The 20919-nt window shown below is 47.4% G+C and overlaps 1 protein-coding gene and 1 pseudogene across 3 annotated transcripts in view; one reads left to right on the top strand and one right to left on the bottom strand.

The window, feature by feature from the left end:
• Positions 1 to 20284, top strand: part of FAM222B (family with sequence similarity 222 member B) — a 76036-nt gene extending 55752 nt beyond the window's left edge. For 2 of the 3 annotated variants that reach the window (XM_028109322.2, XM_028109324.2), the window contains exons 2-3: positions 8993 to 9114; positions 16362 to 20284. In XM_028109322.2, the coding sequence (XP_027965123.1) occupies positions 9033 to 9114; positions 16362 to 17968 (1689 nt within the window). In that variant the 5' untranslated portion in view covers positions 8993 to 9032 and the 3' untranslated portion in view covers positions 17969 to 20284. The remainder of the gene's footprint in view (positions 1 to 8992; positions 9115 to 16361) is intronic. The other variant, XM_088028394.1, reaches the window with a different exon arrangement.
• LOC114213951 (large ribosomal subunit protein eL28 pseudogene) lies at positions 2722 to 3111 on the bottom strand (annotated as a pseudogene).
• Positions 20285 to 20919: the final 635 nt, after the last annotated feature.

The raw sequence follows: 20919 nt of genomic DNA, 5'->3' as shown, positions 1-20919 counted from the left end.
CTCAAATAAAATCTTAAAACAAAAAAACAACCCAAACAAAAACTGTTCATGCTTATTTCCAGAAAGAATGTATCTATCAATTTAAACATCTCACTTTAGACTCAATCTTAGGAAACAAATAGGGTTGTTGGAGTGGAGGGCAGTGGGAGGGATGGGGTGGCTGGGTGATGGACATTGGTGAGGGTATGTGTTGGGTTGAACGCTGGGTGTTGTGTAAGACTGATGAATCACAGACCTGTACCCCTGAAACAAATAATACATTATATGTTAATTTAAAAAATAAATAAAACATGTCAGTTTAGTGATTTTTCTTTTTGTAAAGATTTTATTTATTTATTTATTTATTTATTTATTTATTTATTTGACAGAGAGAGACACAGCGAGAGAGGAAACACAAGCAGGGGGAGTGGGAGAGGGAGAAGCAGGCTTCCCGCAGAGCAGAGAGCCCAGTGTGGGGCTCCATCCCAGGACCCTGGGATCATGACCTGAGCCGAAAGCAGATGCCCAACCAACTGAGCCACCCAGGCGCTCCATGATTTTTCACTATATCCTTAAATCTGTATATTTTAGATTTTTTTCAAACATGTTTGTCATTTTTTAAGCAAAAAATAAAATCTCATTACACTTAATTTACATTTCTTTATTAGATAGTTGCACTATTTCTTCATATATTTAGTAGTTGCTTATATTTCTCTATACAACTTTGGTGGGAGCCATGTCTTCACTCCCCTTGCATGGATTCAGATGTTGCTATGGATCCTGTCCCTGTCACTGCTTCCATTCATAACTCTTCCAAACTTGTTCAAAATTTCGTTTAAGCTATTCTCTGTAGTTTTGATAAACTACCTTCTTATGCAGTGTAAATCAGTGTTACTTATTACAGAACAAACATACTGATCTGTAAATGTCTTTTGAAATTTCTAAATGCAGCAGTGAACTTTGATGAGGCACATTAGACTCAGAAAAGAAAGACACCTCTGTACCAGGGTGAAGAAACAGGCACACATGGTCCAAATGCTGTAACCCCAGCTTATTTCAGAATAACGCCTTCGAGTTGTATACCCAGAATGGGGGCGGCTAAGTGCCCGTAAGCCTCTTCAATTTCTGTCACCCTTCAGACTTCAAAAGACTCTAGACTCGGGGCGACTGGGTGGCTCAGTCAGTTAAGCATCTGCCTTCGGCTCAGGTCATGATCCCAGGGTCCTGGGATCGAGCCCTGCATCGGGCTCCCTGCTCCACAGGAAGCCTGCTTCTCCCTCTCCCGCTCCCCCTGCTTGTGTTCCCTCTCTTGCTGTGTCTGTCAAATAAATAACTAATCTTAAAAAAAAAAAAAAAAAAAAAAGACTCTAGCCTGGCTTAGAGGGCCTGCTCTCTGGTGAGGTGATCCTGAGGCAAGGGAATCACTAGAGAAACTGGGCCTCTGTTGTACCTTGTGCAGTTGAGGGGAGGAGAAAGGGCATGAATAAGCAACTTGTTTAGCTGTTCTCTAAACATATGCTGCCAAAATTTTTTAACAGCCTGCTAAATTCTTAAAATTCTTTTTCTGTGTTGTAGCTGTGGGCTATATAAGTTTACAGAAGCTAACTGGGGAACTGCCTTTTCTATTTTTATCAAAATGAATAGTGTCTGTGGTCTGCCTTGTTTTGTGCTTCGTCAGGGCCTGTTGAAGGTCTTTTTAGACACCCTAAGACTTAAAATTGTACCCAACCTTGATATCTTTTTAATAGATTCCCTTTTTAAAAAATAGTTGGGTCTGTTGCCTCAGTTTCCCCATTTGAGTTTGAGTTAAGTATTTCTCTGTCACTGGGCAGCTTTTCCTGTACTCCTGTGGGACTCAGGGCTTTGAAGATTAAAAATTGCCACAAATTGTAATATTTGTTGAATTAATGTTTCTTTTTTTTTAAGATTTTATTTATTTATTTGATAGACACAGCGAGAGAGGGAACACAAGCAGGGGGAGTGGGAGAGGGAGAAGTGGGGTTCGATCCCAGGACCCTGGGATCAGGACCTGAGCCAAAAGCAGACGCTTAACGACTGAGCCACCCAGATGCCCCTGTTGAATTATATTTCATCTGAATAATAATTTGAAACTTTTTGATTCAGAACAAGTTTCTACAGAAAATTATAAAAGGTAAAAATCCAGTATTTGTGTCTTATCTCAAGGAAGCAGTTTCTTCTGGTTTCTTGTTCTCCTTGTCTTGCTAGGCACAGTCCCAGGTACTTGTGAATAAAATTCTACCCAGTCTGACAGCTCTGCTTGTGATTATGAATGGGTTAAATGCAAAGGTCAGTCTTTCTTTCTAAGGTGATTCATCTTAAGTTCTAGTGATCCAGTCCTCATAGGCCTTTGGAAACTCAAACCTTATTACATACCATGATGAAAAAATGGCAGGTTCTGATTTAGCTGCCTACAATGAACACAGCCTGCATTTTCAGATTTTTAGGAACACTTATTTCTACTTAATGGAGATTAAAGTACAGAAATCAAATGATACTTCTCAATATAGTATAAATAAAAAGTAGTACCTGGCGGGGGGAGCACAGAGGGAGAAGGAGAAGCAGGCTTCCCACTGAGCAGGGAGCCTGATGCGGTGCTCAGTGGGATCACGACCAGAGCCAAAGGCAGATGCTTAACCAACTGAGCCACCCAGGCACCCTGGGGCTTTTTTTTTTTTTTTGGTGGTTGACATCTTTATTGCTTTGGGGGTGCAAGGCAGGTGCTCAGGAGCTCTTGGTGGGGGCGGGCTGCTGCTTCTGGCTGCACAGGATGGCACTGGCTCTGTGAATGGCAGCCATGCGCAGATCTGGGCAGTACTTGTTCTTGCAGATCAGGTGCCGGATGCTGCCGAAGGTGGCATTCATGTTAGTGGTGGTCCCTTGTAGGAGGTGGAGGGTTTTCGCTGGCTGGATCTCGGCTTCATGACCACCACTAACCTTTGCCATTGGCCACCAGCTCCACACCCACAGCCTTGCAGTGAATCGGGTGGAAGTGGTAGTGGAAGAAGCTGTGAGCCTTCAGGTTATTGGGCTTGGTGCTGTATGTCTGCTTGTTCCTTTGATCAGGAAGCTGGAGCAGTTGTGCAAGGACATTCATTGCAGGTGGGTGGGCATGGCAGCAGCTCCTCTCACTATGGCAGCCAGAGCTGGAAAGAGCCACCTGGGCACTTTTTATCTCCTCTGGCCTCTCAAAGAGCCAAGGTACCTGCCCCACACACATGCACAGGCACTTGGCACTTTTATTATCCATGTCTTGAGGATGTAAATTCAGATAATTTCCAGACCCTGAGATTAAAGTATATGCTATTTTCTTCAGGAATGTGAGCTAGTGATATTTATTCAGTATCTATTATGTGATAATCTTGTTCCTGATTCTGTAACGTAGGATAAAATAAAAGGCTCTGGTTTAGAGAAGCTCACTCACACTCAGGTTGAAAAGTTAGAATGTCCAGGGAGAACGCTTTCCTGGTACCAGAATAACACATTTCAAGAGAAAGCACTGGGTCATAGATGAGTTAAATAATTAAAGGATCCAGGAAAGAGCATCCTTGCTGAAGAAGAGAGAGTGCCTTTAGGGAGGGGGGTGGGTCGGGACCTGGACAGGAAAAGGACCTGTTGTCATAGGTTCTAAAGGGCAGTTAGTAGAGGAGTAATGTTTCCAAACCCGGAGTGGGGATGGTTTGCAGTAGGCGTGGTTCTGGGCTTTCAGAAAAGTAAGCCCTGGGCACCTCGCTGGCTCAGTCTGTGGAGCATACAACTCTTGGTCTCAGGGTCATGAGATCGAGCCCCACGTTGGTCATAGAGATTACTTAAAAAAAAAAAAACACGTAGGGGCCCTGGGTGGGTTAGTCGGTTAAGTGTCTGCCTTTGGCTCAAGTCATGATCCCAGGGTCCTGGGATTGAGCCCCATGTCAGCCTCCCTGCTCAGCAGGGAGCCTGCTTCTCCCTTTCCCTCCACCTCTCCCCCTGCTCTTGGTCGCTCTGTCTCACACAAATAAAATCTTAAAAAAAAAAAAAAAAAAAGCCCAAAGGGAACATTTGTTTTCTTCCCTGCCTCCCTAGAGTTGTGAGGTCACAATTCCAAGTGAATTTTAGCTCCCCTTGTAGGTTAAAGATAGAAAAGAAAGATGCCTTTGAGCAATGGCTGAACTTTATTCAGGTTGGATAATTAATGAAAAGTTGAATTTAGTTGGAAGTTCACAGTTAAACCTGGACTGACAAAATTACCTGTTGAATAGATTGTTTTATTGTAACAGACCATACAGGTGACTGACTTTGCAGAGTCTGATTGGATAAACATGTAATTTTTGCTGTATTTCGCCTTGTTTATTTTCCCCAGAGTGGTATTTTGGTGTTTGCCTTAGGTTTTAACGCCTAATTTCTTGGACCCCAGGAGTAAAGGAACAGGGAGAAAGCAGTAGGATAAAATTTTTTCCCTGTTATCAAAAATAGTCTTTTTAAATAAGCCTTTAACTCACAGATGAGAAGGCTTTAATCGGAGATACTGAGGACTCTTAATGCAGTTTTGCGGTATTAATCATCCTCTCTTCAGATGCGTGTCCGCAGGATTTTCACTGTTGGATATATTTTATAAAGTGAACTCAAATAAGGAGCATAACGTTTCTTAACCGGTGGTCACAGAGATGGCACTGGTATCAGTTTCAGTTTTTAATTAAAGACCACAAATGACAAATCTGAACCACAGCATGAATCAGAAAGTCGGCTAGTCAACCTTTTTTTTTGAGGGGGTGTTCTTTTTGAAGATTGGGGTTGCAGGCAGGGAAGGGAAAGCAGGAGAGGGAATTGGCAGAGAACTGTAGTGGGAGGCAGTAGATTGTGGGTGGTGAAACTGGGCTGGAAGTGATGGCTCTAGACCACTTCTCCTCACCCCAGAGCCCTGAGTAAAAATAAATCCCTTTTCTAGCACTTGATCTTCTCTCCTCTCCCTTCCCTACCTTTCAGTGGTCTTAAGCATGAGCAGGGACAAGTGGCACAAACACAACTGAGGTTTTCTTACAGGCACAGAGATAGTCCTAAGGTAGAGATAGTCCTTTATCAGATGCCACCCAGGAAAACAGAGTGTGACATCACACTCTAATGTAACCTCTGGCTGTCTTCTGACAGGGATGGCGGAGGGTGGGCATAGAGGGGAGCAGATGGAAGTACTTTTGGAATTTTCCCAGTGGGCACAAGGGGTTCGTTCCTTAATTAGAGGTAGTCTGGTAAATGCTCACACTGGTGCTAATGCCCCAGGAGAGTTTGAACACCTTTGTTCTGGGCTTACTGTGATATTATAGTCCCCCTGCTTAGGGGGCAGACCAGCTGGCGGCAGGAAAGCTGGCTGAGAGCTCACTTGGCCTGAGCTCTAGATTACTACTTGATTCTGTTTAGAAGTCAGGACCTGAATTTTGAGGTCCCTTCAGAAGGTAATGCTAGTGTTGATTTCTGGCCCTGCTTAGGTGCTTCTGGAAGTAACAATTGTAAAATTAGGGCACCTGGGTGGCTCAGTTGGTTGAGCGACTGCCTTTGGCTCAGGTCATGATCCTGGAGTCCCGGGATCGAGTTCCCGCATCGGGCTCCCTGCTCAGCGGGGAGTCTGCTTCTCCCTCTGACCCTCTTCCCTCTCGTGCTCTCTATCTCTCATTCTCTCTCTCTCAAATAAATAAATAAAATCTTTTAAAAAATTAAAAAAAAACAACTGTAAAATTATATCAGAATTTGCTTTTTAGAAAAAGCCAGGTGGTAATCAGAATGTGTAGGTGGTTTGAAGTTTGTTTTTTTTTGTTTTGTTTTAAGAATTATTTATTTTTAGAGAGAGAGAGTGTGTGTGAGTGGAGGGAGGGGGCAGAGGGAGAAGGAGAGAATCCTCAAGCAGACTCACCACTAAGCACTGAGCCCGACATGGGGCTGGATCCCAGGATCCTGAGATCGTGACCTGAGCCTAAATCAAGAGTTGGATGCTTAACCTGCCGAGCCACCCAGGTGCCCCTGGTTTGACGTTTTTAAACAAAAGTCCTGTGCTCTGCTACCAGGCCTCCAGAAGAGTACTTTATATTGTGCATATCTGCTTCTAGAATGGGTTCTGGAAGGAAATTGCGTCCTTCCTGTTTCATCACAACCCTTGTGACCTTGCCATATTCCCTGCCTTCCCTGCCCTAGCAGAATCTGATTCTTAACTTTGCTTGAAACTGGTCAAGGGGCTTGAAGTCTTCCTTAAGTACAGAGGGCAGTCTTTTAGAAGGGATGACAGATAGATCCCTGAACCATACCACCCTGTACGCTCCTGATCTCGTCTGATCTCCGAAGCAAAGCATGTTCGGGCTTCGTTAGCACTTGGATGGGAGACCCCTGAACTCTTAAAGGGTCACAAATTGGTGGCTGTACCCTTAGCCGCCTAGATGATGAGTTTTCTAGACTTGCTGGGTGGTTTTTGTTGGGGACATCATCATGGAGGGCCCCAAGCTCTGGTATCTTTCTTCCTCATTCGCCCCCTCCTGTCCAAACTAAAAGTTGACTTTTTGGAGTCTTTTTTTCTTTTTCTTTTTTTTTTTTAAGTAAACTCTACACCCAGCATGGGGCCTGAACTCAACCCTGAGAACAAGAGCTTCATGCTCCACTGATTGAACCAGCCAGGCGCCCTGACTTTCTGGAGTCTTTACAGAATTCATCTATTATTTTTGCTCCTACGTTCGCTATTAATAAATCCATTACTGTGTCTTTGCCACAGTTTAGCTGGTTTAATTGTCTTCTCTTCTTCCTGTTGAGATCTGGAGTTGTGGTTTTGAGGGGCAGTATGTTATGGTCAACTTGTAGGATCCACAGTCCCCCACCCTCATCTCTTGGTTGTAGGCATCAAGATTTAATGGGTATATCAGAGATTGCAGTGATCGTGCATAGATTGGTTCCTTCCAGAAAGTACAGGGGAAGAGTGTATCTGCAAGACAGCTTAGTGAATGTGTTCTCTGAGCCTCCGTCATCACAGCATCTTGGCTGTCCGGATGAAATACAAAGCAAAATGTACTTGGCTCGTTGGAGGGTCTGCAAGGAGACCACTGTGGCTGAAAGTCAAATCAAAAGGAGCAGTGGGGTTAGAAGATGAGGTCATTGAAGTAGTAGTAACAGATCGTGGTAGGCCTTGTGGACCTGTTAGGATTTTGTGTTCCAAGTGAGATGAGGAATCATTGGAGATTTTTGAGTTGATAGGATTTCTAATTAAAAAAGTAAATTACTCTGGCTGCTGTGTGGAGAGTAGACTGCTTGATAGGGGCAAGGGTGGAACAGAGAAACCATTTAGAAGGCTAGTGTAGCAATCCAGGCTAGAGATGATTAGATGACAAGTGAAATTATTACCTGTCTCCAAGAAAGGTTGGGAGACCTAATTAAGAAAACCTCACTAATGCCCCTCATATAGCCCATCTCACAGTATGAGGCTCCAGTATTCGCTAATTCCCTTCCTTTCCTTGGATTTTGCCTTCTCCTATATTAGGACCATAGGGGAGAGGGTATTAAATAAAGAACAGCCTTCACAAGGGAAGGAATTGTAAGCAGGACCTCAGTCATTTGACCCCAACAGAAGCCTTTTTATTTCTTGAGGCACCGTAGTTGGCGCCTTGTGTACATTCTGTTATCCCGCCCACCGGAGACCTGAAAAGGCGGGGTCTGTGCCAGAACTCTGGGGCAGCTCGATTCTCCTTGAGGCATTCAGTCTTTAGTTCTCTCTGCAGTTGCTATCTTAGACACAGTTTGAGCAGCCTCTTTTTACAAAGTATCTTTTCAGCCAGGAGGCCTTGCAAGCTGGAGCTCTCTGATTCTCATTGCGACAAGGTAGTTTCACATACCTGAGAGGGCCCCCAAAGAGAGAGAAAGAGGATTTGTGGTCTTTGTTTTACACTTGAGCTCTTTCCCCACTCCTCTTTTGTTGGGATTAAAGCCTTAACATGCCACCTGGATTTCTGGGTTTTGCAGTATGGAAAAGGAATTCCATGTATTTTAGTACATTATACTTGTTTGAGAAGAGCTTGGTCCTTGGTACACAGGGAGCTTATTCCCTACAGAGGCCACATCAGGTCTACTTTCTCGGGTAGGTCTTGTTGGTAGACGTTACTGAGGAAACCATGCCGTCTTGACATAATGTCAGGATTACTTGCCTAGAGAGGGCTGCTGGCAGCCTACAACCTCCTTGATTTATTCTGGGAACAATGCAGTTTTTTTCCTGGTGGCCAGGAGGTCTAATTGTGTGATAGGCAATAGGAAAGCTAAATCCCCAGAAACTTACAAACTTTGCTTTAACAGTAGTTAATTGTGTCTCCTAGGATGCTTTGCCCCTTCTTCTAAAAGTGAGCTCAGATTACTGCCATTTCAAGTTGGACTTTGGGTACCTTTGCAGCTCATATACTGTACTGCTTCTGGAAATGTCTGACTGCTCCCGCCCCAGTCAGGTCTGTAAATAGACTGAGCCAGGACCTAGGAAGGCCAGCTCTCTTCAGGAACCCTGTTCTATTTTCAGGGAGAAATAATTTTTCCCTTCACGTCAGTTAGAATCTGCGCTAGCCTTTCTCTTCCTGCCTTCGCTGGGGCACGGATGAGAGCTAGCATGCCCTGTCTCTGGCAATCCCGTGGGCCTACCCAAAAGTAGTAGGGAGAGGCCATCTACAGGAAGTGCACATGCTGAAAGTTCATCCACAGCTGGTGAACATAAAAGACTTTATAGATGCACTTTATTTTCCAGTTATTTGTGTGGATAGGTATTTCCGGTTTTTATTTCTCCCCACCCATGCATCTGTGCTGACTGAAACATCATTTTAGCCATAGTAATAGTTGGGAGCAAATTGTTGCTGCAGATAAAGACATTGATGTATTTTTAACCAACATGCTGCTAATTAAATTGCTTTATCTATCGGAACATGGGCCTTTGCTGCTCATACCCGATGTCCCCGGCATCTTCCTTGAGTGAGTTGCCTTGTATTCTGTGACCTTGTTCTTTCGTTCATTGCAGTGTGAGTGACTGTCCCATGTTGTGTTGATGCCAGTCTGCCATGCTAGCCTGTCTACCAGGGCCAGGTGACCTGTCCTTTCAGCTTCTTTCTCACACGCAGATGAACACTGGACTTCAGAAATGTAAGTAATCTGGATCCCAGGGAGGGATGTGACACTTATTTTGTCCCTACATTTGGGTAATCACAGAGGCACATCAGGGGTATGTTGACCATGAACTTTGGTACCTCCAAGATATTCTTCAGCACAGACAGCAGGAAAGCAGCTGCCAGGCTCTTCAGCAATGTGGACACTTTTCTGATCAGAGAGATCCTCTTAAATACTAGAATTCCTCAGTGTATAACATCTGAATTACCATTGTTGCTGATAGCTATCTGTTGAGCCACAAAGCTGTAAGGAGTTTTACACAGTATGTATGTTACCCCTCAAAAAGGTGTTTCAGTTTGAACCCCCATGAGGAATTGAATGAAAACTCACACTCTTGATTACTTACTGTATCTCTGAAACGAACTGTTTGCCCTTTTTTGTTGTTTTGGACTCTCTGAGCATTCTCTTCCATGGAAACCGTTCCCTTTGGCTTTGCTGTCTGCTGAACGAGTGACCTCAGTTCACAAGTGAAGAAGCTTTCACCTCCGGAAGGGATAGGGAGCTTTCTCAGCCTCTCTGGGTGTATTCCTGCTAATAAACTTGCTCATAAGATTGAACTTTTGAGAACCTATTAGATTCCTGTCTTTTTTTCTTTTTCTTTTCTTTTCTTTTCTTTTTTTAAGTAAGCTCTACGCCCAACGTGGAACTTGAACTCACGACCCGAGATCGAGAGTCACATGCTCTACTGACTGAGCCAGCCGGGCGCCCCAGATCCCTGGCTTCTGTCCCTGCACTACACTGATGTGCAAGGAAAAGATTCTTTTCCTAGCTCTTTACTGTGTCCAGTGTCTTCAAGTATAAATGTTGCCCTAAATTTGGGATAGACTTTCCTTTCAGAGCAAAAGGCTCCTAGGCTTACCCCCCCCCTTTTTTTTTTAAGATTTTATTTATTTATTTGACAGCGTGAGAGGGAACACAAGCAGGGGGAGCAACAGAGGGAGAGGGAGAAGCAGACTCCCTGCTGAGCATGGAGCCCGATGTGGGGCTGGATCCCAGGACCCTGGGATCATGACCTGAGCCGAAGGCAGCTGCTTAACCGACTGAGCCACCCAGGCGCCCCGGTGCTTCAGCACCTTTATGACGGGCCGACTGGTAAACTTCTTCTGTAAAGGGCCAGATAAGAAATATTTTAGGTTTTGTGGGCCACATGGTCCCTGTTGGATCTACTCAGAGCTGCTGTTGTAGGGCAAAGGCAACTGGAGACTGCGTGTAAATGAATGAGTGTGGCTGTGTTCTGATAAAACTTTTTACAAACACACAGCAGCTGTATTTTGGCCCACAGGCTGTAGTTTGCTGACCCCTGCTATCTTCAGAAGTTAAAAATGGTCTAGCCTCTTGACTTCCTTTCTTTGAAGGAAAATAAGACTCGAAGCCTGGCTAGTTCTAAAATTTGGCCAGTGAATCCAACTCACATAATGACAAAGCTGAAAGTAACGGTCTTCCTTCTGCAGCTGCCTGACCCAGTAGGCAAGCTATGCTCTGCTGCAGCAAGCTTTCCCCCCAGTCTTCCTCTTAAGAAATGGTACCTGGGTGATAAAGTTGTATGTGCTCCCTGGCCACTGAAATCTGCATGCTAACTGCATTTTGACTGGTCCTGGGGTTCCAGGGACACAACTGGAGAAGGAGGTATACTTGGAAACATGACAGAGGAGCTCACTGACTTTCTTCTAGTTTCCTTCGTGTACTCCCAACAGCTGTACCCAGAGATGGGATATCAAGGATGAGTCATTTGGGAGGAAAAGCAAATTGGCAGCTTTATCTTGGGTGCTGACTTTGGATCTCCACTCCCTTTGTGCCCAAAGCAGCCTCAAAGTAGCCTCTGCCAACCACTGTCTTCAAATTTTATTCAAGAATTGAGATAACCTTCTTCCCTAGTTTCAGGCTTGTCTGTTTGGGGGGATAGTGTATTGGAATCCCTTTGTCTCACTTGTTGCTATCTTTAACTATACCCAAGCCGTTGCAGAGAAGAAAACCTGATGGTGTTTTAAGCTTACTTGCTTGCTTCTCACCTCTCCCAAAATGTGTAAGAAAACAAATTCTGCCATGTCACTTTTAGCTGTTAGCATTGAACATTGAAGGTGAGATGGAGCATAAGCTCTCTCCTTTGGGAGCTAGCACCATGGCCCTGCACAGAGGCCAGGCCTCTCAGCTATAGAGACCTTAAAACCAGTTTTGTGACTCTGCTCTTCAGCCTTTTTCTGCCCCTCATCCTCAGGAGGGTCTTATGAGTTGTTAGAAACACAGAGCTTGATGTCTGGCGGGGCAGGGATGGGGTACAGATTTGTATAGATTATTGTGCTTTATATTGTAAGAGCTCAAGGCGGGAGAGATGTATCAGGGGTCCGGAGTGCTTGGCCAGCATTCTGAGTCACCTGGCTAATCGCTTTCCCCGGCTTAACCCACTACAGGTACAGAATCACAGGATTGAGCCCTTCTGACTCCAGCATTTCCTCATCTCCCCTTCCTTTGCTTCGTGTGTAGGAGGATGTAATGTATTTCCCGTCCTAGATGTGGCATTTGCCGTGGGGCAGTCTGGACTAAGGAACATTTGGGCTTTGGTGGGTCCTGCACTCGATAGAGGACCACAGTTTGGGTTAGGTGGATACCCTCCTAGAGCTTTTCTAGATTGTATATTCCATGATGTCACTTGCTTTGAGAATTCTTAGCTGTTTTGGAACTTTACTTGGCAAAACTTCCTCTGACCCGTCTTTTCACAAGTCCCCAGAAAATGTGTTTTTGAACATTTTTTTCTTCATTAACCCCAAGCCTCTGCTCTTACTTCCCCAGCTCACCACCAGGTACATCGTAGTGGCTCAGTAAATATTTCTAGGTGAGTGGCTGAAATGGCCAAAGACCCTTGTTCCTCAAATCATCTTTTAGACAACAATTTTGACCTCCTTCGTTATAGACTATCAGGGACTGAGACAAACGTCAAAATTACCCAGTTTTACTACTACTTTCTGTGCCTATCTGCCCCCTAGTGGAAGGGCCTGGAAATGGTGAATTGGCCCAGTAACGGGATAAGCCCATAGAAATCTCAGAAATACTAGTTAATATTTGTTGATTGCTTACTATGTGCCAGGCCCTATTTTGAGTATATTTATGTATGTCCTCATTCGTTCCTCAGTAATCCCATACGAGAAACTCTTATCTTTCTTTTGAGGAGGAGATGTAGAGTAGCACTGCCAGCATCATATTACTGTTCAGGGACTAGGCTAGAACTCACTCTTGGGTCAGACTCCAAAGCCAGTATTTGAGACACTGCCTGTGCCTCTCCACCTGTGATAGAGTTTCCTGCTGCAGATGGTCCTTGTGTCTTCTGACCTTCAAAAGGGAAGGACAAACAGGGAGTCCCCTGTGGGGGAGCTGGGATTCAGGGAAATATCCACCTCCCCCCACCCCCACCCCACCCCTGGCCTCCTGCAGTTCCTGGAATAGACAGCACTGCTTTCTGCTACATTTAACTCCCAGACTCCAGTCCAGTGGGCTTTCTTGGTCGGGTTACTTTTTCTTGTCTGTGTGCAAACTCAACCAAACATGCTCTCCTTGAATAATAACCTTTGATAGTCATGATTCCTGTTCGCAGAGCTTTTCCCTATTCACTGAATCTCTTGATCTTAGTAAGTATGTGAGGTACGAGGGCGCCTGGGTGGCTCAGTCGATTGAGCGTCCGACTTAGTTCCGGCTCAGGTCATGATCTCAGGGTCATGAGATCAAGGCCCGCATCGGGCTCCACGCTCAGCATGGAGTCTGCTTAGGATTCCCTCTCTTCCTTCTCCCCACTTGCACACATGTGTGCGCTTGCTCATTCTCTCTTTCACTCTGAAATAAAATAGAGAAATAAACTCTTTTTAAAAAATACGACAAAAATGGTACGACAGCAGGTATCATCCCTGTTTATAAATGAAGGATGACTGAGACCCTGAGTAGTAGATAACAAAGCCAGTATTTGAATCGGGATCTCCAACTTTGTTCTAAGCACAGATTCCCTATTCTCTACACTGCCTTATGTCCCAATTAATGACACCTTTGGTACCAGATATTTAAATAAGTTGCTTACAGGGGCGCCTGGCTGGCTCAGTCTGTAGAGCACACGACTTTGGATCTCAGGGTTGTGTCTGAGCCCCACGTTGGGCATAGAGCTCACTTAAAAAAATAATAATAAAAAGAAATAAGTTGCTTACAAGCTGTGGTACCTGCGTTAGCTGTACACATAGGGGAAGATGTTACAGAAGAAAGAAGGCTTCCAGGATGCCTGTGTGGGACTGAGATAAAGTGTTGAGAAAACGGGCTTTTTTTTTAAGGGCTAGGCTTAAGTCTGATACATGAGGTGGGTGGTGCTAGATTCCAAGAACATAGCCTCTTTTTTTTTTTTTTAAGATTTTTTTTTTTAAGATTTTATTTATTTGAGAGAGAGAATGAGATAGAGCATGAGAGGGGGGGAAGGTCAGAGGGAGAAGCAGACTCCCTGCCGAGGAGGGAGCCCGATGCGGGACTCGATCCCAAGACCCTGGGATCATGATCTGAGCCGAAGGCTTAGATTGCTTAACCAACTAAGCCACCCAGGTGCCCAGTATAGCCTCTTTTTTATCCAGTATACTCATCTCATCCTAAGCAGTGTAAATGTCCCATTCCATACTCCTGAATCAAGCCAAGCTACCTTCTGTCTCTGCTAGAAAAAAAAAAAAACACCCTGAGACTTGGTACTGACTTGGAACAAAGGAACTCTATCAGTCAGCAAGCCACTTTACCACTCTCTCTTACCTGACCTTCAAGGAGGGAAGCCCACCAACATGGAGGAAAGCCCAGGAGCAGACCTGTATTACCTGTCTGAACTAAAACCCAGCAGCTTTTGACTGGCATTACTCAGCTGAACCCGTTCAGTCAGAATAAAACCTATACTGATGACACTGAGTCTTCTCCACGTCTGCTCTGGGTAAGGCACAGGGCTAGGAGTGTCACTTGATTTTGACCAGTCAGACACCTAAGTACAGTGGCTGATCTGGGCAGTTTCTTCTTTTCTTTTCTTTTCTTTTTTAAGATTTTATTTATTTTTTGACAGAGACAGCGAGAGAGGGAACACAAGCAGGGGGCGTGGGAGGGGGAGAAGCAGGCACCCTGTGGAGCCGGGAGCCCGATGTGGGGCTCGATCCCAGGACCCTGGGATCATGACCTGAGCTGAAGACAGATGCTTAACTACTGAGCCACCCAGGCGCCCCTGATCTGGGCAGTTTCTAATGGAATTCTGGTGTCTTGAGGGACTATCAGTGATCCCAGATTTTTTGGTATTTTCTTATCCAGGAGAATGTAGCAACGGTCAGAAAATGGCCCCACTTTATGGAGACTCAAGCCCATTGAGAGTCAGTGGCTAATAAGCAGCAGAACTCAGACTCTGCTCTCGGGGCTTTGATTCTGCTCACCAGCTGGTGCTTCCTAGTGAAGGTTTCTGGGCCTCTGGGCCTCCCTCTCCTTCCTGGCCTCAGCTGTCACTGTCACATTCATCCTTTTAAGATCTTCTCCAAATCTGTCATCTTACAAACATTTCATTTATGGACAGAGCATCCATTTATATGCGGTTAATAAAGCAGACCTCAAACATGTGGGAATGCCTACTACATTGCGGCATTGTGCCCCTGAGAGCACAACTCTTTCTGTACTCTTGTGCTCAGTTCTACCGTGGTGAGCGTGGGACCAAATCTCTCTGCGCCTTGTGGACCTAAGCTCTCTTTTCCTGCCTCTAAGAGCAGCATTTTCTAAGCAGTTGCTGCCAGGCTAACCAGCAATGCCATGAAATGAGGGCAGCTGTGCCCTTTTCCTTCTAGCCCACTCCTTGAGCCACTTCCCTTTCAGTTGATGCCCAGTGACGTGACTGAGTGGGGTCTCCTTGGGCCAAGGCAGCTGAGGCCACAAGCTGGGCATTCAGTCAACTTAGTCCTTGCTCTGTCCCGGCTGCCTCCTGCAAAGGGAGGAAATAGGGCGGGAGTTCGCTAGCTGAGCCTGGGCTCCCCGCCAAGCCCCTTCCTTCTGCTCGGGCAGTCTGGGGGTTTGCTCACTCAGCAAACCTTTATTAAGCACCTTCTGTGTATACTTAGGAGAGACCCTACCTCAGAGAGTGGGGAGAACAGAGCTGAGACCTTTTGCAGGAGCCTGGCATCCTTAAAGAGCTCTCGTTCTCAGAACCTTTTCCTTTTTGACTGCAAGTCCGACATCCGCTGGAGCCCCTCTGATGGGTGGCCGCTGGAGATGCGAACAAAGAGACTGTTAACGTTAATGAGGCACATTGAGTGAGGGGGTATTTCCGCAGTCTCCAAAGGAAGGCAGGTTTTTCTCTTTCATTTTGGAAAGTGACAGCTGACGAGAGCCGAATACAGACTATTTTTAGCTCTCAGGACTTAAAGATTCTCTGAATCCTTTCTTCTCAGCTCCCTCTGTGCTGCTCTGCCCCACCAGCAAATAAATAAAGCCTTTTGATCTTCACCCAGTCAGGCAGAGAGTGAGCTGTAAACAAAAGTGAACTTGTGACATAAGGCTAGAGGAGAGATGTCGGCAACTTTTTTCCTCTGTTCCTGGAAAAAAAAGAAAAGCATCCTGTTTGCTGTGCCAGGGTACCCACCCCGGGTATGGTGCCCCAGCTGCCAAGGCACAAGAGAATGCTGCCTCCCTGGCCACCGCAGACTGAAGAGGTGTCACTGCGGGCACCCTCTTCACCACGGTGTCACAGGAAAGGGATCGAGGGGCCACAGAGGGCCCTGACAAGCAGCTTGGTGTAGAACCTTCACCCCCAAGGCCAGCTTAGGCTGGTAGGAACTTGGAGAGAGTTCCGTGTAGGGGAACAACTGTCAGTTACCTTTGTGAGAATTGGCCAGGTTCTTGCTTTCCAAAATCCGGGACCTTGAGAGTTGCTCTGCTCTTCTGATCTTTGGTGGCCTCATTTATAAATGAGAATCCTGATTGTAGCTGCCTTCTAAAGCCGGAGTGAGGGTTCATTGAGATAGCCTGTCATTTAGCACAAGGCCTGACCGGTTATACGTATTGAATAAACGTTAGTGGTGCTTGTTACTGTCGGGGTTCAGGGAGACTGGGTCTGAGATGAAGACCAGGGATGACTTCCTTATCCCCCACTCTACCCTACAGCCTCAGAAGGGGAGTCTAGAAGGGCTGGTTGGCTTGGCACTGATGAGCTCCCTCTCCCTCTTTGCTCTCCTTACCCTCTCTCTCTCTAGGGGACACTACACAGAAAATGAGAGCCGCTCACTGCCCTACCCCAGCCGAACTGGACGCGTATGCTAAGAAGGTCGCAAACAACCCACTGACTATAAAAATCTTCCCCAACAGTGTGAAGGTTCCCCAGCGGAAACACGTTCGTCGTACTGTGAACGGCCTCGACACATCAGCCCAGCGCTACAGCCCCTACCCGACTCAGGCTGCCACCAAGGCAGGCCTGCTTGCCATTGTCAAAGTGCCAGCCAAAAGCATACTCAAGGACTTTGACGGCACCCGAGCCCGATTGCTCCCTGAGGCCATCATGAATCCCCCAGTGGCACCCTATGCTACTGTGGCACCCAGCACTTTAGCCCACCCCCAGGCCCAGGCTCTGGCCCGCCAGCAGGCCCTGCAGCATGCACAGACCCTGGCCCATGCCCCTCCCCAGACGCTGCAGCACCCTCAGGGTATCCCGCCACCCCAGGCGCTGTCCCACCCTCAGAGCCTCCAGCAGCCTCAGGGCCTGGGCCACCCTCAGCCCATGGCCCAAACCCAGGGCCTGGTCCACCCTCCGGCCCTATCTCACCAGGGTCTCCAGCACCCCCCCAATCCCTTGCTGCATGGAGGTCGGAAGATGCCAGACTCAGATGCCCCCCCGAATGTGACCGTGTCTACCTCAACTATCCCCCTTTCAATGGCGGCCACCCTGCAGCACAGCCAGCCCCCGGACCTGAGCAGCATCGTGCACCAGATCAACCAGTTTTGCCAGACGAGGGCAGGCATCAGCACTACCTCAGTGTGTGAGGGCCAGATCGCCAACCCCAGCCCCATTAGTCGCAGTCTGCTCATCAATGCAAGCACCCGGGTGTCGACCCACAGCGTCCCCACGCCAATGCCTTCATGTGTGGTCAATCCCATGGAGCACACCCATGCGGCCACAGCCGCATTGCCTGCCGCAGGCCCTGTCAACCTGCCCACGGGCATCTCTCGAGCCCCCACTGGCTACCCTAGCGACCTCAAGCCAGTCGCCTGGAACCAGCACCAGCTGGCCCACCTACAGCAGATGTGCAGTGAGGCTGGTGGGACGTCGGCCCCTGGTCTGACAGGCAAGCATGCAGCAGGACGCGAGGTGGCAGGGCCTGGCTTTGTGGGCAAGGCCCCTGCCTACCCGCAAGAACTCTGCCTGGCACAGTCCTTCCATCTGAAGCCACCCCTGGAGAAGCCAACCCCATCCCCACCCGTCAACGGCCTGGCAGCCCCACTGGCCTACCCCAATGGTCACTACTTCCAACCCCTGTGGAACAACATTCTGCCCACCCCCAATAGCGACAGCTCGGGGTCTCAGGACCTCGCCATGCCGTTCCATGGTGGGCAGCCCACGGGTGCACCCCTCGACTGTGGGACGGCTGCTGGGGCCCACTACCGAGCAGGGACCGGGGGCGGTCCAGTGGCAAGCCAGAACAGCCTGATGCAAACGGTGGATTACCTAAGCGGGGATTTCCAGCAGGCCTGCTTTCGAGAACAGAGCCTGGCCATGCTGAGCAAGGCCCACCGAGCCCCTGGCAGCCGAGCCCCTGATCCCACAGATAGTCGAAATCTTCATATTCAGCACCCTGGGTATAGATAGGGAGCCCTGGTGCCCTCCACGAGCTACACATCGTACATCACCCTCCTAGGTTTAGACTTACTTTTGAGTAATTGGATAGTTTCAAAATTTCACCGCTCCAATGTGATCATTCTTACATGTCTAAGAAAGGGAATTTGGTGGGATCTGATTGAGGACAGCAGGGGGTCCCCTGTGCCCTCATTCGCCCCTCCACCATCCCCAGCAACTTCTGGGTTTATGTGAGGACCTAGCCTCAACTCCAGGCTTTTCTCTCTGCTGCCTCTCGGTCCCTTCGCCTTGGCCGTTTCCCACCAACCACCTCCCGTCTTTTCTTGCACCTCTGCCGGTTTTCCTTAGGACTGAGGTGTGGGGAAGGGAAGGGCCCTGGGGAAGGTGGCTGTGGTGCCCAGCCCCTTCAGCTAGGCCTCTCCCTGTCTGTCTCTGTCTTCTTGGGGACTAAGAAGCCAGACTTCCCAAGTGCTCTGGAAGCTAATTCCTTATTCACCCAAAGATCTCAAATTAAAACTGACCCAGTCTGCACCTCTCCCACCCCTCTCCATTCCTCAGGGCTTTGTTGTACACCTACATTGATTCCAGAGCCACTGCACTTGTCCTTGCTACAGTCCTCCAGGGCACCCTGCGGGCACTTAGCCTAGAGGCATGGGGAGAAGATCTTTGTATTGGCATCTTAGTTCCTGACTGCCCCCTCTTCCAGCCCTAGGGAGAGGTGGTAAGGTAGTGACCGTTCAGCATACCCAAGATCCCTTTCTCACTGTTGTCTCCTAACACACCTGCTGCTCCCGTCCCTCGTGCCCCTCCAGAAACCAAGCAAAACAAAACAGGATCTTGAGGAACTAACTAGGTAAAGGATGATCACATTGGAGTTCGGAATTAAAAACACCAAAAAAAAAAAAAAAAAAAAGTTAAAATGCATTTGGTTCTCTCTACACTGGCTAAGAATATTGCTCTACACTGTAAGTTTTAAATGTCCTGTTTCTGTATGAATGTAGTGTGGGTTTGAGTAGCGTTGTGTGAGCGGCCCCACAGGTACATTCACCCTCTCGTGACGTCCTTTTGCAGCCCCTCAGTTTAATGAAGAAAGAAGAAAAACAAACACAAAGCCTTAAGCTCTTTGAATTCTTCCTTTACCAAATGAGCATGGTTCTAACAGCTGGAGGTGGACCTCCGTGGGAAACAGCCCCTCCTGCCCTTGCCCGCCCTTCACACGCTCATCCTTCACCCCATGCTCAGTGTGTCTCATTCCCAAGTGGCAAATAGTTGGCTAGAAATTTAAAACTTTTCTGTAACTTTAAATTTAGATCATGTTTTGTAATTTTTTGCACCCTTCTGTTAAAGATACATAGTTGGGCTCTGACTTTTTTTTTTTTTTTTAAACCAAATTAAGCCCTTACCTTTCCTCTTGTCTCTGGGGAATGTGAGCTGATGTTCTTATTTAAGATTTGGGATTTTGTTTACTATTCACTGTTCTTTAGCCAGAAATTCTCTAGTGATCTGAAGCAATGTGACTGAAGACCAGTTTTTAAATTATGTGTTGGCAAGTTGCCTTATATTTAAAAAGAAAAAAAAAAAAGAAAAAATGCCTGATTGTGTTATGCCAAATGATAGTAACATGAAGTCCTAATTTATTGTTCCTGATTTCCCTGCTGTCTGTGAACACTGGTACCTCCCTGTCCCTGAGCCCTCGGGGGTTCCTGCAGCTTCTGGGCAGGGCTGCCCCCCAAGGCATTGACCACCGTCTCACCCAGGGCCCCCTTCCTGTTCTCGCTCCTTGGAGTTACATTTAAAGAGCACCACTGTCTCCCCTTATCCCTTGTTTGATCTCCAAACCAGATATTTTTGCCGCAATTATTTCCAATGCCTCTCCCTGACAGGTGAGCTGCCATCTTAGGAAATTGACCAGACACCAACTTGGGGGCTTTAAATCAAACCTCAAACCCTCAAATCTCTTCCTGTGTAGGGGTGCAAATCTCTGAAGCTCTCACTCCCACCCCTAGTCTGCATGGAAAATGTACTGTGACCCCCCCCGCAGCCCCCCCAACTGCCCTTGCCTTTGGTGTGAGATGTTTCCTAGTTCACCCTGAGCCCCTCGCCCCCTCTGCCAGCCAACCCCCAACCAGCAATAAGGGTCCAAGCCAGGGCCTCGTATCCACACTCCCTGCCTCCACCCCACACTGCCCCTAGGGAATACCGGATTCTGTACGCTGTCCACATACTGTAGCATTCATTCTCCAGCTCCCTCATCTTCTCACCTGTGGTGGTTTATGGGTGTGATGGGGTTTTTAAGATTATTATAAACCAGTAAAGAGAAAAAACTCACTTTCTGATCTTGTCCTATTCGTTGAATGCTGTGAATGTTTGAGGTGATTTTTCTTGTAGTGGTTTTTTTTTTTTTTGAAGATTTTATTTATTCATTTGAGACACAGATAGCATGAGCAAGGGGAGAGGCAGAGGGAGAGGGAGAAGCAGGCTCCCCACTGAGCCAGGAGCCTGATGTGGGGCTCGATCCCAGGCCCCTGGGATCATGACCTGGGCCGAAGGCAGACGCTTAACCATCTGAGCCACCCAGGCGCCCCTCTTGTAGTGGTTTCTAACATGTCTCATTTCCAGAAGGGAAGCCACTCCTCATTTTTAAGAGGGGAGCTGTAGAGTGGCCCACTCGGAAGCCCTCCCAGCCCGTTAGCCCAGAGCAGGTGCTGTGCTGGTTGGAAAGCATGGGATGGTGGACTGTAGCCAGCGCCCGGGGCTTCTCCCTGGGCAGGGGTTTGCTGCCCTGCCCTGCCAGCTCAGTGTGCTGCCATTTGCACTCGAAGGAGCATTGAAAAGGCGGATCTGGCGTTCTGATGAGCCAACTGAAGACTAAATGCCCCTCCCTCCCCTTCTTCCACTTCAGCACTTTTTTGTTTTGAAGCTTATATTTGACAGAAGCAGGGACTCCCGCTGAGCAGGGAGCC

This window comes from Eumetopias jubatus, unplaced genomic scaffold (assembly GCF_037043125.1).
Source record: "Eumetopias jubatus isolate StellerSeaLion01/CBP00866 unplaced genomic scaffold, mEumJub1_p1.0 scaffold_10, whole genome shotgun sequence".
NCBI classification, from domain to species: Eukaryota; Metazoa; Chordata; class Mammalia; order Carnivora; family Otariidae; genus Eumetopias; species Eumetopias jubatus.
This window is presented reverse-complemented; position numbering and strand designations above follow the sequence as displayed.